We start from the raw sequence: 15364 nt of genomic DNA, 5'->3' as shown, positions 1-15364 counted from the left end.
ACAAATGCGGAGGGTCTGACCGGAGGGGCAGGGCGCTCACCAGCAGTCACGCTCCCAGCACAGACCTTACTCGGGGTCCCTCTGACCCCGCCCGACCCCTCCCCTGCCGGACACCGCGAGCCGCCGGAAAGAACGGCGGGGCGGGGGCCGCTGGTCCGTAGTACCCTCCCTCCGGGAGAAAAGAGGGCCGGAGGGGGACCGGGTGAAGGTGGCCGCGGGGCGCTCGGGACCCGCAGGGCTAAGGGTCGGGGCGAGTGGTGGCAGAGCGGGACCGACCGACGGATCGGGGTGGGGGGCGGGGCACCATGCCCGGGAGCCCTAGATCCTACTCAGCGGCGGAAGTTCCGGTGTCGGTAGGCGGAGGTCAGAGGTCAGCAGGAAGTCGATACGTGGCCGCCGCCTGTCCCCACCGAGGAGGCGCAGCAGGCGGAGATGGCGGCGGTGCTGAACGCAGAGCGACTCGAGGTGTCCGTCGACGGGCTCACACTAAGCCCGGACCCGGAGGAGCGGCCCGGCGCAGAGGGCGCCCCGCTGCTGCCGCCGCCGCTGCCGCCGCCCTCGCCTCCCGGGTCCGGCCGGGGCCCGGGCGCCGCAGGGGAGCAGCCGGAGTCCGGGGAGGCGGCGGCTGGGGGCGCGGCGGAGGAGGCGCGGCGGCTGGAGCAGCGCTGGGGCTTCGGCCTGGAGGAGCTGTATGGCCTGGCGCTGCGCTTCTTCAAAGGTGAGCCGGGCAGGCCCCACCCCCGCCGCCTCTGCCCGGCCCCGGGGAGACTGGACCCGTCTCGTCCTCACCCACCCGTGCGGGATCGCGGTGACCGGAGCTGGGCTCTGTCCTTGGGGTTACCCGAAGTTTGTCACTACCCGCTTGGCCACTAGGTCCCACCCGTAGGGGCCTGGAACCTTGGTTTAGCAGTCCGGGTCCCGCCTCCCCGAGGTTACCGGGGCATCTTACCTGATTTAGCTTCTCGGTTTTCCAGGAGCCTGGGTGGAAGAATGAGCCCTCTCTCTCTTTCCCAGAGGTTCCCGTTCTGGAATTTTTTTTTTTTTTTTTTTTAACTGTCGCATTCCTTTTCCTGTTTCTTATGGCTTGGCACGTCAGAACCACCGATATTTGCCCTTTTTCCACAGTGGAAGAAATCTTTCCATGGGTTTCATACATATATTTTCCATTCATTCTAGAGAGCCTAGGGCTTGATCACCTGGCAGTATTGATGTGGCAGAGAGGAAGAAGTAAAGTATTAATCCCCCTTGGCTTGTCAAACTCTGAAGAGAAGGGATGCTTACCATGTAACTAGTAACTTCTAGATGGTTAAAATTTTACCTTGTAAGCAATGTTCAAGAGTGAATTCTCAGATTAAGGCCTAAAAGTACCCTCTGTACTTCTCACAGAATTAATTGTAATAAATCTTGTCTTAGAGCTAGATTGTGGTGTGTGGGTTTTTTTAATTGGGTGATTCACGTATCAGATGGTGGTACCAGTCACATGACCTTGTCAGTGGGAAAAATTGATGAGAAGAGATACTTAGATCTTGTGGGGTAGATGAGCAAGGAGAAACATCGGCAAATGAAACTTTAGACGTGGTTGCTAGGTTCCGTATACATTCCAGAACAGCATATTTATGACACTTTTCCCAGAGGGAGTACCTTTTGGAGTACATATTTTACTAGCTGAAGTTGAGTCGTTGAAAGTAGTGATACATTCGAAAGTTATTTGTTTTATCTGAAAATGACTCTAATTATGCAAACTAATGAAAGTCTTTTATAAATTTTCCAGAATATTTGGTCATTCCCTTTCATTGCATTTTTTATTAAAAAGTTTACCCTTGAAATATTCATCGTCATTGCACAATGAGTTCAGCCCTCCGTGCCAGCTTGGGGAATTGGTAATGGCTAATGGGTTTTGGATCACTTGACCCTTAGGTCACTGGCTTGAATTTAGAGTTTCCTGAGGTTATGATATACTACCACTTATGTAAAAATCTGGTGGTTTCTGTACAATTCATATAACTACATTTTACTTAAAATTTTTATTCTTGGAACTTACTTTTCCGGTGTACAATAAGATTAAAGTATATTGTAGCAGAATAACGGGTAAGAATAGAAAAGAATGAACTTCTAATCCTAACTTTCGCCATATAACTAACAAAAAAATCAATGGATAATTTTATCTTCTGAGCCTGTCTTATTTGAAGATGGTAGTAATGTCTTCTTTGAAAGATTAAAACACTCTTAATGTGCAGTAAATTTAGCATTGCTTGGGAGTCAGGAAGCTCTGGATTCTTTTTTTTGGGCTGTGCCGCGCAGCCTGCGTGACCCCAGTTCCCCCACCAGGGATTGAACCCAGGCCACGGCAGTGAAAGCGCCAAGTCCTAACCACTGGACCTCCAGGGAATCCCTCTGGATTCTATTTACCATGTACTCCTAGACAATTAACTTTTCTCTTCCAGACTCAGTTTGTTTATATATAGAGATATAATATGGCTGGATTAAATGAAATTTGACATCTCAGATTTAAGGTTTAGTGCTCTAAACCTAACATTATTTTAACATGTTTGTTGAGTGGTAGGACTCCTAGGGGAACCTGTAATTTGGGACCTAGTTATCAGTCACCTTAAAGAAAAAAGCTACATTGATAGTTATGATTTACTAAGTTCCTAAGTTAAGCTCTCAAAGCAATATCCAAGTACTTAAAAGGAGAAATAACAGTCTAGCGATCAAAAGCTCCCTTTCTGCATGGATCATTACATGTTAGCAATGAAGAAGCTATTAGTATATGAGGTTCCTGAGTTGGGGTGGAGGGGAAGGATCTAAAAACAGTCAGAAGAATTATGGAAAGTAGGGTGAGTCAAGTGTTGCTGCCTTTGTTTTAATGTGTGAATTTTTCCTGCATAATACTTGGCATTTTTATCAGTCTTGCAAGGACTTTAATAAATCACTATTTTGTGGTTTTGTATCTCACATGAATTAGAAATAACATTACACTTTATCTTTTGCTGTGGAATAAATATGAATCTTGAAAGCATGGGTATCTTTTTCCATTGAAAATAACTTGGATTGGGAATTAGGAACCCTGTTTCTCATTCTATCCCTGTCACAGTGATCATAGGCCAGTGACTGAACCCATTGTGTCAATTACCTAACCCTCTTAGTTTTTGAAGGTAAAAGTAAAGTAATAGATGAAAATACTGGAAAATGTAAGTTAGCATTTTACCATCTAAGCTCCAGACATTGTTGAATCCTTATTATGGATCAAGTTTTATATAAGGTTACCACTGTAAATGAATAGTATATTCCCTTTTGCTATTATGGAACTTAGAGTCCAAAAGAGGAGTTAAAGACCCAGTGGCTACTGCATTACAATGTGGAGGATCCAGAGAGCAAATGTCATTCCAGAGAAGGGGGGAGGCCAAGAGCCATGAAAGGGCAAGGCATGTGTGTCGGGGAAATGGCAAATAGGAAGTAGGTACTGTAGTTTGATGGAGAGAGCTGGGAAGGTGAGTTGGTGTCAGATCCGTGGAAGGACTGGAATGCTATTGTAAGTAGCCTTTTTGACAGCAGACAGTGAGGAACCATTGAAGGTTTTTAAAAGGAGGAGCAGAGTTGCCCAGTTCTAGTTTAGGAAGATTAAGCTGGTTTTCTTATCTCTTTGGGTTAAGGAATGAATCAGCTGGCTTTATTGTAGCCTTTATACTTCTTGGATAGAGTTAACCTGGGGAGTTGTGTTTTGGTTTTTAGAGTTCTTGGGGGTGAGTTTTTCCTCCTCTAATACTTTGTTGCCTCACTCCATTAAGCTGGTAGATGGTTGCATTAATTTAAAATTCCAGAGTGATAATTGCCGCTAGTGATTGAGCAGATGTTCACTAAATATCAGGTACTATTTTTAGAGCTGTATATATACTGTTTTGTTTAATCCTCTACAAGCCCTTCAGTGGGGCTGTTATCCTGGCTTCTTAGTTGAGAAACTTGCCCTAGGCCCATTAGTTATTAGTAGTAAGAGGCAGAGCTGGTCCTGGGTCTGTCTGATTCCAAAGGCAGTTCTTCCCACTATAAGAGATGAAAAGCAAATAGGAACCTTGCTTTTTGATGGTGTTCCTAGGAAAATATTCAAAACTACCTACCTTGTTGGCTTATCACATTTTAGAACTTCTTTAATATATTTGCTTGAAAATGTTAAGAGCTAATGGAAAGATATTGTTTTTCTGCTCATGATCACTTTATTGAGAATCTCTTCAGATATCTGGAAAGGTAAAGTGTGGGAGAATCATCTACTCTAAACTCCTACATAACATTGTTACCCAGTTTCCAATTTTGGTGGTTATGAAGAAGTCCCCTCCAAAGGACTGAAGTAAATGTGCCCATCAAAAAGATTGATAAATGCTAAATCTCATTGCTACTAATACATTATTAGACCTTTTGAGAGGCCTGCATTTAGCCAACATAATGATTGTGTTTTACTCTTGGTAAATTGAAAATGGATGTGTGATTCATTAGCAATTGAAAAATGGTAATATTCTAATTGTCTTTCCTTCACTGTAATACTTTTCCTCACATGCTATTTGGTTTGGGGTACAGCTTAAATAAGAAAGAAAAGATAAATGCTTCTTTCCCATTATTAGTTTTCAAAATAATGAGTTGTTTCCCTTAGCAGCCTCAAAAGGTGACAGTTTTCAAAATGTTATATACTCATGCATGTAAACCTTTTTTTTTTTTTTTTTACTTAGGCTCTTATTATTGATGCTCAAATTGTACCATCTTTAGCAAGTGGTAGCCTCTTAAGATTGGCTCCTAAGTTCCTTTGACATGACTAGTAGTCTTCTATAGCTTCCTTGGTATCTGGTATGATGAGACGTTCCAGATTCATCTTATGCATTTCCTGCCTCCATAGGAATCAGCCATTTCTCCAAAGAGACATGGTTCCTTTAGTGGGAAGTGGCATTTGAAGAGCCGTAATCTGGGTGTTAGCAGTGGGCGCTCTTTGCTACTGGATTGGTCGTTATTTCAGTAGACAGATCTAGGGTGTGTGTGTGTGAGGAGAGTGATACGTTTTTGAGGGTGTGATATGTGAAAGGAAGCTGTTGTTGAATTTGGAGGAACTTAAGTCTAGGACTCAGTTTCTCTGTGGAATTGTTAATGAATTTCCACTAGCATTGCTGTCGATGACACTGTGTTATGTTGCTGATAGCAGAGAAGCAATCATATGGACATACTGAATAGTTCCATTTCCTTTTGTCCTCTTGAAACATACGCATCTCCAAGAACTTTTATAAATGGCTCCATTAATGTTTTAAAATACTGTACAACTGTAATTTATTCTTTGGTAACATAATAATTAGTGTGTGCCTCCTGGACTTCAGTGGACTAGCTTCAGATAATTTCAAGTTTAATTGTTACTACTGAATATCTGTTAAACTTTGAGTTTATTTTTCCCTTCTTTCTTTGTTGTCTTTATCTTTAGGTATACATGTATAGCATAGGAGGATGTAATAGACCTAAGAGACACTTATAAGAAAGAAAATTATAGCCACCAAGAATAGTAATGCCTTTTAAACATCTACTTTTTTAATTTGCTATTTCATATTAGATTTGAGCCGAACTAAAATTTTCCTTTGAATACTGGATTCAAGGATATGTTTATATATGTGTTTGTATATGTGTATTTTTTGTATATATTTTGTATATGTGTATATTTTAGTGTAACTGATTTTAACATTTGCCTGAGGCCTCCCCTTTATTTACTGCACGTGCAGAAAAGTACACAAATCATAAGTGGTGCTTGATGAATTTTTACAAAGTGAGTACACTTTGGTAACCAACAACCAGAAGGAGATAATGTTTACTTTCATCAGTTAGCTAAAACAAGAGCTACTCTGGCTCAGTATTTAGGAAGTTGAGTTCAAGAGTGAACACTACCTGGGGGGTACTTTTTCCTAGTTTTGCCACTCAGTTGTTTAAAATCTGCCTTCCTTTACTCAAATTGTTGTAAGAATTATAAGAATTATATATATATATATATATATATATATATATATATATATATATAAACTCTTAGCAGAGTACCTAGCAGTTGGTATTCTGTGACTGCTTATATTGTTGAAGAGGAGAGATTACCAAGAATTTATTAGAGAGTGTGTTGAATTAATGGGGGGGAGATCAACTTTTATTAAGCACTTTGTACCTGCTAGACAGTTTCCAGAGTTTCATACTCATTAACTCAGAAATACTGCATTTATTATACTTTCTTATAAGTAGTATAAGAATGTATCAGTTTTTTTCTCAATTGAACATGGACGAGATGTGGTTTTAATTTTAATATTTCCAAAAGACGGATTTTATTCAAAGTGTATTCTCTGCCAGGCAACAGTGATAGGGCCATGAAAGAAAACAGATTTGAGCTTAGGCTGCTTTGGGGGAAATTCTGTATCTGGAATGAGAGAAGGGAGAGGTGGTCCTGCTATCTTCCACACAGTTCAGACAATCCCTGGATACTGCTTTCAGTTTGAGGCATCATTCTTTAGGATTAAAGACAAAATGGAGCTCATTCAGAAGAGAGCAACTTGTATAGTGTGGGAATTCGAATCCCTGCCATCATTATCATAATAGCTGCTCTTTAGTAAGTGTCTGCTCTACTCGGGCACTGTATCAAGACTTTGGAACACATTATTTCTAACCCTCACAAGAAATGTGAGAAGTTATTATCTCCATTTTATTGATAGCAAAACTGAGGCTCAGAAAGGTTATCTGTGTCTGTGTTATATACTTAATAAATAGCAGAGCTGGGTCTTTAGGAGGTATGTATGAGTGAATAAGCTGGGAATATTTAGCCTAAAGAATAGAGAACTCAGGGCAAATATGATGTACAGTATTTTGTGGCTTTTTTTGAGGTCTGATCTGTTAGATGTGTTTTATTTAATGCCAGGGACTAGAAATAGACCCTGTGGATAAAATTGAGACAGATCTACTCAGAATAAAGAGCTAAAATAAAAATCACAGCTATCCAAACATGGAATAGGCTGTTTGAGACAATGAATTCCCATCACCAGGAAGTGTTCAAGCATACGTTAGCAGTAACTAGGTGGGTATGCTTTGGTTTCTTTATCTTAATCTTTTATGTATCTACTTCAGGTTTTTTCTTTGTTGTTAACATGAGGCTTATATAATATAGTTATACTATAAAATACTATACTGTAGTATAAAAATACACTATAGGTTAAGCTGATAACTTCCATAGCATACAATAACTCTATTCTTTCACTTCTCCCTCCCTCACATTTTAGATTATTGATGTTACAATATACATCTTTTTATATAGTGTGTCCAATAACAAATTATTGTAGAGCAAGTGGTTATGTAGAAAGGATTTGAACTTTGGTTGTGCAGTTCAGTCGTCTATCTTTAATATACTTTCCAACCCATAGGTTTTATTGGCTTTCATTTCATCAAATAAAGGCTAGAAGGAACATTGAAATAATTTGTTACCTTCCTCTATCTTTACCACCAGAGAGAAGAGAAAAATATTTCTCAGTAAACTTACTCTAACAGTTGACATGTGAGACTAATAACCTTTTGTTTAATTAATTTCAGATGGAAGGGTAATCTTTCAGATTACCCTTGATAATCTTGGTAACTGTGATTATAACGCTATTATCAAATTATTTATGCTGTCTTACTAGAACTGTGAAGTTAGATACTTATGAATTTAATAGAAATGTAATCTAGAAGCCATTTCTGTCTTTATTGGGAAAATGTGTTACCACAAATTTAGTGGCTTAAAGCAGCACATACTGTTTTATAGTTCTGGAGGTTAGAAGCTCAAAATGGGCCTCACGGGGTTAGAATCCAGGTGTCAGCAGAGCTCTGTTCCTTCTGGAGGCTCTAGGGGAGAATCTGTTGCCTTTTCCAGCTTCAGGAGGCCAGCTGCATGCTTTGGCTTGTGGCCCCTTCCTCCATCTTCAAAGCTAGCAGCATAACATCTTTAAATCTCCATCTGACTCTTCTTGCTCTCCCTCCTTTTATAAGGACTCTTGTGATTACTTTGGGCCCACGTGGGTAGTCCAGGATAAGGTCAGCTGCAATCTTAATTCCCCTTTTTCATGTAACCTAACATATTCACTGGGATGTAGATTCTGGGGATTAGATGTGGATATCTTTGGGAGGGTGGTATTACTATGCCTACCACATGTTATAGTGTCTTATGAGCTGATTACTGAAATTGAGCATATGAGTTTACTCCTTTTACCTTTTTATCAAAGTGAAAACCAAGGCAATTTAAAAGGTCAAGTTGTACTATAAAATTTATAAGGAAAAATAGCCAACCCGGTCTCTCTCTTTTCCCATCTCCAAGACCTTCTCCCCCAAGGCAACCACTTTCCATTATTTTAACTGTTTCTTCTGGTGTTTGTCTCCATTTTCCTGCTGCTGCTTTTAATTTATTAATTATTATTATTTAAATATTTATTTATTTGGCTGCGCCAGGTCTTAGTTGCGGCATGAGGGATCTAGTTCCCTGACCAGGGATCAAACCCAGGCTCCCTGCATTGGGAATGTGGAGTCTGGACCACTAGGGAAGTCCCTGCTTCTTTAATTTAAAAAAAAAAAAAAAAGAAAAAAAAAGTAACTTACACATGTATGCCTCTCTCTTCCTCCTTCCCAAACTCTTAATTTTATAATATCACATTTGTGATTAAATCAGTGTCAGTTGTTTCTATTTGTGTTATTCATACCTGAGACAGATCATGCACTTTGATTATATTTTGGTTCTTATGCAAACTCTTTGTCTTTTGTGTAGTTAGAGGTAATTATCATTTTTTTTCTCTGTCCTCAGGTAAACCCTTTTTTTTAAGAGACATCTCTCCTAGATATCCTTAAATTTTTGATTCAGTCTTAGCTTTCTACCTTCTGAGTCTCTCCCCACTGTCATCCTGAAAATTACCTTCACCTCTCTGTGGTGTTGGAATTCCTTCTCCTGGAATTCCTTACTTTCTTTTAGACTTTCTTTTTTTCTGTTGGGAAATTTCTTTCAGCCTTTTTTCCCCCCCATGTTGGGAGCTTTCTCAAATGTCCGGTGATCCTTGGGTATTCATTCTTGTTAAAGGGTGAGGCACTGGAGAGCCAGTTGTAACCTTGAGTACAAGCTTTTATTGTAGATAATGAGGCAGAAGTTTCTTCGGGGAACCCTCAACATCAGTAGCTTTCAAACTAGTATGTGTAGGTCTTTTATTTTGGGCCAGTTTTTCATGCAATATTCCTGTCTCCTGCCTGGAATGTATGAATCTAGTTGGCCAGCATTTAGGCACTAGACAGGAGAAGGGAGGGTGGGTGGAAGTTGTTTACCATTTACTAGCGTAACTTTCATTTCGTTTCTCTTTTTAGTCCTGCAGTTCACTCTCAGGCTGGTGTTCTCCCACCTGTTTTTAGATAGTTTTTATTTATATACATATATATATTTATTTGTTTGTTTGTTTTACTTCTTGGCCATGCCCCGAGGCATGTGGGATCTTAGTTCCCCAACCAGGAACGAATCCTAGCCCCCTGCATTAGAAGTGTGGAATCTTAACCACTGGACTGCCAGGGAGGTCCCTAGATAGTTTTTAAACCAAAACCCCTATTTTTATCTAGACTTCAGCTTTTAAAGAACCTGGTACCTTCAATTCCTGAGCCTTTCCAGGGTTCTCTGAATTGGCTTCCTTTTTCCTTTTAGTGGGGTTTCATTGAGGATCAGATGTAATTGTGTGTGTGTTCAATTCACCATGTTTAACGGGAAGTTGAATTTTGTGTTTTCAATCCTTTTAATTATATTCGAATTTTTTAAATATTTAGAAATCATTTGGCTTTTGCATTTACTTCTTCCTTTAGTCCAGGGTCAGTAAACGTTTTCAGTAAAGGGGCAGATAGTAAATATTTTAGGCATTAAGGACCATATATGGTCTGTGTTCATATTCATTGCTTTTTGTCTATTTCTGCTTGTTGTTGTTTAACAATTCTTAAAAAAGATAAAAACCATTCTTAGCTCACAGGCCTTAAAAAACAACTGTGGGCAGAGTTGGTCTAATTTGCCAATCCCTGCTTTAGTCTGTCTCCTTTAGGTAAAATAGATTTTTAACCTGACTTTTGGTCTTCAATTTTATAGAAAATAAACTTTTTAATATAATTGTTACTGGACAGATGCCAACAAGTGATCCCTTTTAGTCCATTTGATTGAAAATGGCTAGCTTTGTACTCATGCTTCTCCAGGTAATAGAGATGGTAATTTTCTGCTTTTCATTGATGTGTTTTCACACACTTGCATCTGAAAAATAGCTCTGCAGCTTCTTTCCAGCATAATTTATATTTGTCTTTTTGGTTGCCATAGAAAGCACCTTTCCAAATTGATTGAATTTAATGACTTTGTACTAATTAACTCTGTAAGTGCAGAGACCGAGGATGATGCCGCTCTTCCTTACCGGCAGGACTGAAGAGCTTTCCTTTAGGAATATGGTCTTGGCTGAAGATCTTTGAGTTTCAGCAAGGCTTTTCTGTCTATTGTAGTTATGGTAGTTATAACTTCTTTCCTGCTAACTACGTTTAATGCCCTTGGAACCAGAAATAATTTTAGGAGAGGGAATTCCCTGGCTGTTGAGTGGTTGGGACTTAGTGCTTTCACTGCCAGGACCTGGGTTCCATCCCTGGTCAGGGAACTAAGATCCCGCAAGTCGTGAAACAAGGCCAAGTTAAAAAACAGTAATAATAATAATAAATAAAATATATTTTTTAAAAAAGAAATAGTTTAGGAGAAAATTATTCTCATCTAATGCAGAAAAACTAAATAAAACAAACCTTCGTGGTGTGTGAACTAGAGCCATCTGAAGAGTAGGAGAGAAGTAACTTTTTTGTAATACTATAATAGTCTGCCTAATGATATTGATTGTGAAGGGTTTTCATCTTCTGTTTTCGTTGAAGTTTAGAATGTCAACATGATGTGGGCTGTCCTGTACTAAAGGTGGTTGGGATTCTTAGTATATTCTCCTGGGTTTTGTATATTCCTCAGGAGAGAATAATTGATCTGTTAATCTCGTCCCAAAGGCTGAAAGCTAAGTTGCCTTGACCTTTTAAAAACGTTTGTTAAAAAAGAAAAAACATATGTGTATTTGATATAAAAGTACATATGCACACCGGAAATCTGAGGAAATAAAAAATGAATAAAGAAAAAATCTGTAATCCAATCTTTCAGAAATAATTATTAGAAGTAACATTTTGGTGTGTTTCCTTTTCTTTGGTGTGTGTGTGTGTGTTTGTTTGTTTTTTAAGACAGATTTAGTTCCCAGCTAGAATAATGATGAATAATTTGAAGATTCAGTAATACGTATTAAAGGAAGGATTATAGAGCAAGTCTTAAAACTAGCAAATGCATACAAGATTCTATGGAAAGGCCAGTAAAATTCACAAGATTGGATGTACTGTTTTGCTCATTTTCACAGAACTTGACCTGTACAGTCAGTTTCTTCTTTAGAGAGATTTGTTGGGCGTGGTTTTGGTGTGGTGAGTGCCTGTTAACAAAGCGTGTGCTTAGTGCTGGCGTTCATGGTGGTGAACAAATTTATGTGAGTGCTTGACTAAAACTTACACTTAAAAACATATTGCGGGCTTCCCTGGTGGCGCAGTGGTTGAGAGTCTGCCTGCCAATGCAGGGGACACGGGTTCGAGCCCTGGTCTGGGAGGATCCCACATGCCGCGGAGCGGCTGGGCCCGTGAGCCATGATTGCTGAGCCTGCGCGTCTGGAGCCTGTGCTCCGCAACAAGAGAGGCCGCGACGGTGAGAGGCCCGCGCACCGCGATGAAGAGTGGTCCCCACTTGCCACAACTGGAGAAAGCCCTCGCACAGAAACGAAGACCCAACACAGCCAAAAATAAATTAATTAATTAAAAAAAACAAAACAAAACAAAAAAACCATATTGCCCTTTTGAAAAATTAATTCCGTCAGGCATAAAAAGGGCAGATGTTAAAATGACATCCAAAAATCCTGAAACCCCCCTCCCTCTGTTGATGAGTCACCTTTTAGGTTAGACTAACACCTTGCTGAATAACGGGTACAGTTTCCTTGTTGACTCACCCTCTCCCATGGTCCCCGATTCTAGTTTGAAATAAAGGAGCAAATTTATCACCTCATAAGAAGTGGACCCTCCCTCCATTAGAATAATTTTATAGTAGTCATATTTTTAAAATATTTTTTTCATACCCACTAGTCCTGTCTGTTAGCTTCAGATCATCTCCCTAAAGCAAATAAGAATTCTTGTGTGTGTATGTTTGAAAATTGCTGTATTACATGACTACTCAGAAAAGTGTTTGGTCTTCCAGTGAATAAAGTTTCTGATTTTATCTTTATTGACGTTTATTTGGGTCAAAGCAACCACTTTCATAGAATTTAGACTTTTTTTTTTTTTAAAGGAAAAAACAAAACAAAATCTCAGGGATCCTGATTGAACAAAACAAGGAAGTTATATTCTACTCTGCACTCTACCCCCACTGTACACTACACCTTTTTTTTTCTTGAGTGACCAGCAGCATATTTTTCTTTTATAAGAGGCTCAAGATAAAATGAATAGTTAGGGTGGTGCCATTTTGGTTTTAAAAAACAAAAACTTTCTAAATAATAATCTTTCAGTTAATAGGCTGAGGTCAAGGTTGGAGCTGTTTTTCAGATCATCACTTTTGGGGGAAGTAAGAAGAAAGTTGTTTGTGCTATGTTTCTCTGAGACATAATGAGCATAAGAAAACTTTTGGTGATTAATACGTACAAAATTAAGGTAGATGGTAAAGGTAGCTTATGGGCATCTTTAAAATTGGAGAAAGGCTTTTTGGTAAAAAGTTGCCACTATTGTTTCACACTTTTTAGCACCCTAACATCTTAGAATACAGAGTTCTGGCAAGCTAATTTTATAAGAAAAAATCTTAACTAATTTTTAAAAAGAAAGATCTATATGTGTAATCACCCATTTTTACATGGTTATAAGCCTAGTATCTAATTTTTTATTCTACTTATTTAAATTAATACATCATAAATATATTCTCTGAAATGCTATATAGCCCTTATATTGTCATTTTAATAGCTGTATAATCTATTCAGTGGATTACTAGAAGCATTGCGTTATTGTTGAATAATTAGATTTTTAATTTTAAATAATGCAGCAGTGAACAGGTATAACACCGTGTTTCTTGCTAAGATAATTGTTCAAGGCTGTATTTAGAAAAGATTCATTGGGAAGTGAATGAAATAAAGAGCACCTCTTTTAGGCTTGTTTTTATTTATTTTTAAAAATTAACTTATTTATTTATTTATTTTTGGCTGCATTGGGTCTTCGTTGCCGCACGCAGGCTTTCTCTAGTTGTGTCTAGCAGGGGCTACTCCTTGTTGCAGTGCGAGGGCTTCTCATTGCTGTGGCTTCTCTTGTTGCGGAGCACGGGCTCTAGGCACATGAGCTTCAGTAGTTGTGGCACATGGGCTCAGTAGTTGTGGCTCACGAGCTCTAGAGCACAGGCTCAGTAGTTGTGGCACACGGGCTTAGTTGCTCTGCAGCATGTGGGATTTTCCCGGACCAGGGTTTGAACCCGTGTCCCCTGCATTGGCAGGCAGCTTCTTAACCACTGTGCCACCAGGGAAGTCCCTAGGCTTGTTGGTTTTTACATGAAAGATGTTGTAAAGATGTATTTTGGTTTTGTAAGCTCTCATCTATTTTGCTTTATTTTGATTATATACTATGTTGGAATTAAACGTAACTACTGGCCCAACCTAAAAAGTTGGAACAAGTCATTTTATTACCTCTCTGACATAATTTTTTCCTTAACTCTAAAATAATCGTTCCTTTATCTCAATATAATTTTTAATAATTTGTTTGCAGTATATATACCTGAAATATGCACCTAAACACAATTGTATACTGTATTGCCAAGGTATACATTTTTAATTGAGCTCAGTAGTTTGTAAACTCCAGGAGGGCGATGAATCCTAGTGTCTAGCACAATGATTTGCATACAAGGGCCCAATAAATATTTATTAAGTTGAATGAATGAATGTAAAAAAGGGCTTATAATTTCCATCATTGATTGAAATAGACTTCTAAGAGTTAGATTTTAAAATGAGGATTGCCTTTTAGTTGGTAAATATAGACCTATGGATAATCCTGTTCTAAAAGCTTTAGGGGAAATTCCTACTCTTCGTGAATTGTTTAGTGATACTGTTTGCTCAGTAGCCAAGACAGATGGCAGGTCCACAGGTTTCTGAGTTGTTTTGATTTTTATTACATAAGTAAGGTCAGTGCCACAGTTTTGTCTTTTTTCCAAATATTACATGAGTTTGTTCTTGTTGAAAAAAATGCAGACAGAAGTACGTATGTATAATTCTCTTCAGTTCCCACCCACAGTTTTGCCAATCACTTCCCCAGAGGCAGTACCTCTTAACAGTTTAGTTTGTTCTTCCACATATTTTCCTTTGAAAGATTAAAATGTTTCTAGTTTGGGGACTTCCCTGGCGGTCCAGGGGTTAAGACTCCACACTCCCAATGCAGGGGACACGGGTTTGATCCCTGGTCCGGGAGCTGAGATCCCATATGCCACACGGTGTGGCCTAAAGAAAAAAAAAAGAACTATAAAATGTTTCCAGTTTTCAATTTTCTGATCACCACTCCTGATCTTAGCCCCTCCCACTTTCCCATTCTTATCTTTTTAGTGTGACTCCTTCTAGATCTTTTTCTTTGCATTTACATTCATATAAATGTACCTATAGAATATATATGTGGTATGTTGACATGATGTATTTCATCAATTCTAAGACTTACTATTATGTAATTTAAGAAAGAAAAACTGCCAATTATAACTAAAATACAGTAGATTGTAAAAGCTAATCTGATTTTAGAGATGTTAAAAGTGTGGGTGGCAGAAGTACTTAGAATTGAGGATATATATTTTGTGTATGATTGTATGTAGTTTTCTGCAGCTTGCTTTTTTCATTTAACAGTGTTCCCTTTATGTGCTTCATTTATACCACAGGCTGAATATGACACATTATTTAGCTGTTCCCTTACTGATGAACTTTTAAGTTGGTTACAGTAACAAGAAAAGAGTGCTGCAAGAATATCCCTATATCCACCTCCTTCTGTGTATTTGAGAGTGCTTATCAAGGGTAGATGATGAGAATTGGAATTATTGGACCATAGGGCATCTACGTTTATAATTTTGGAATATATTGCCAAATTTCCTTCCAAGATAACTGTAAGTTTATACTTTCAACATTAGTGTATGAGAATGGGTACCTGTTTGTCCTGTTCTTAACAACTCTTGATGTTACTTAACTTTTTTTAACCTATCTGATGGCAGAAAGCGTCTTAGTATCTAATG

At 38.9% G+C, this 15364-nt stretch overlaps 1 protein-coding gene across 1 annotated transcript in view; it reads left to right on the top strand.

The window, feature by feature from the left end:
- Positions 1-352: 352 nt before the first annotated feature.
- Positions 353-15364, top strand: part of ACBD3 (acyl-CoA binding domain containing 3) — a 34619-nt gene continuing 19607 nt past the window's right edge. The window contains exon 1 of the mRNA XM_007167197.2: positions 353-718. Within this exon, the coding sequence (XP_007167259.2) occupies positions 433-718 (286 nt within the window). The 5' untranslated portion in view covers positions 353-432. The remainder of the gene's footprint in view (positions 719-15364) is intronic.

The sequence above is a fragment of the Balaenoptera acutorostrata genome, chromosome 1, assembly GCF_949987535.1.
Source record: "Balaenoptera acutorostrata chromosome 1, mBalAcu1.1, whole genome shotgun sequence".
NCBI lineage: Eukaryota > Metazoa > Chordata > Mammalia > Artiodactyla > Balaenopteridae > Balaenoptera > Balaenoptera acutorostrata.
This window is presented reverse-complemented; position numbering and strand designations above follow the sequence as displayed.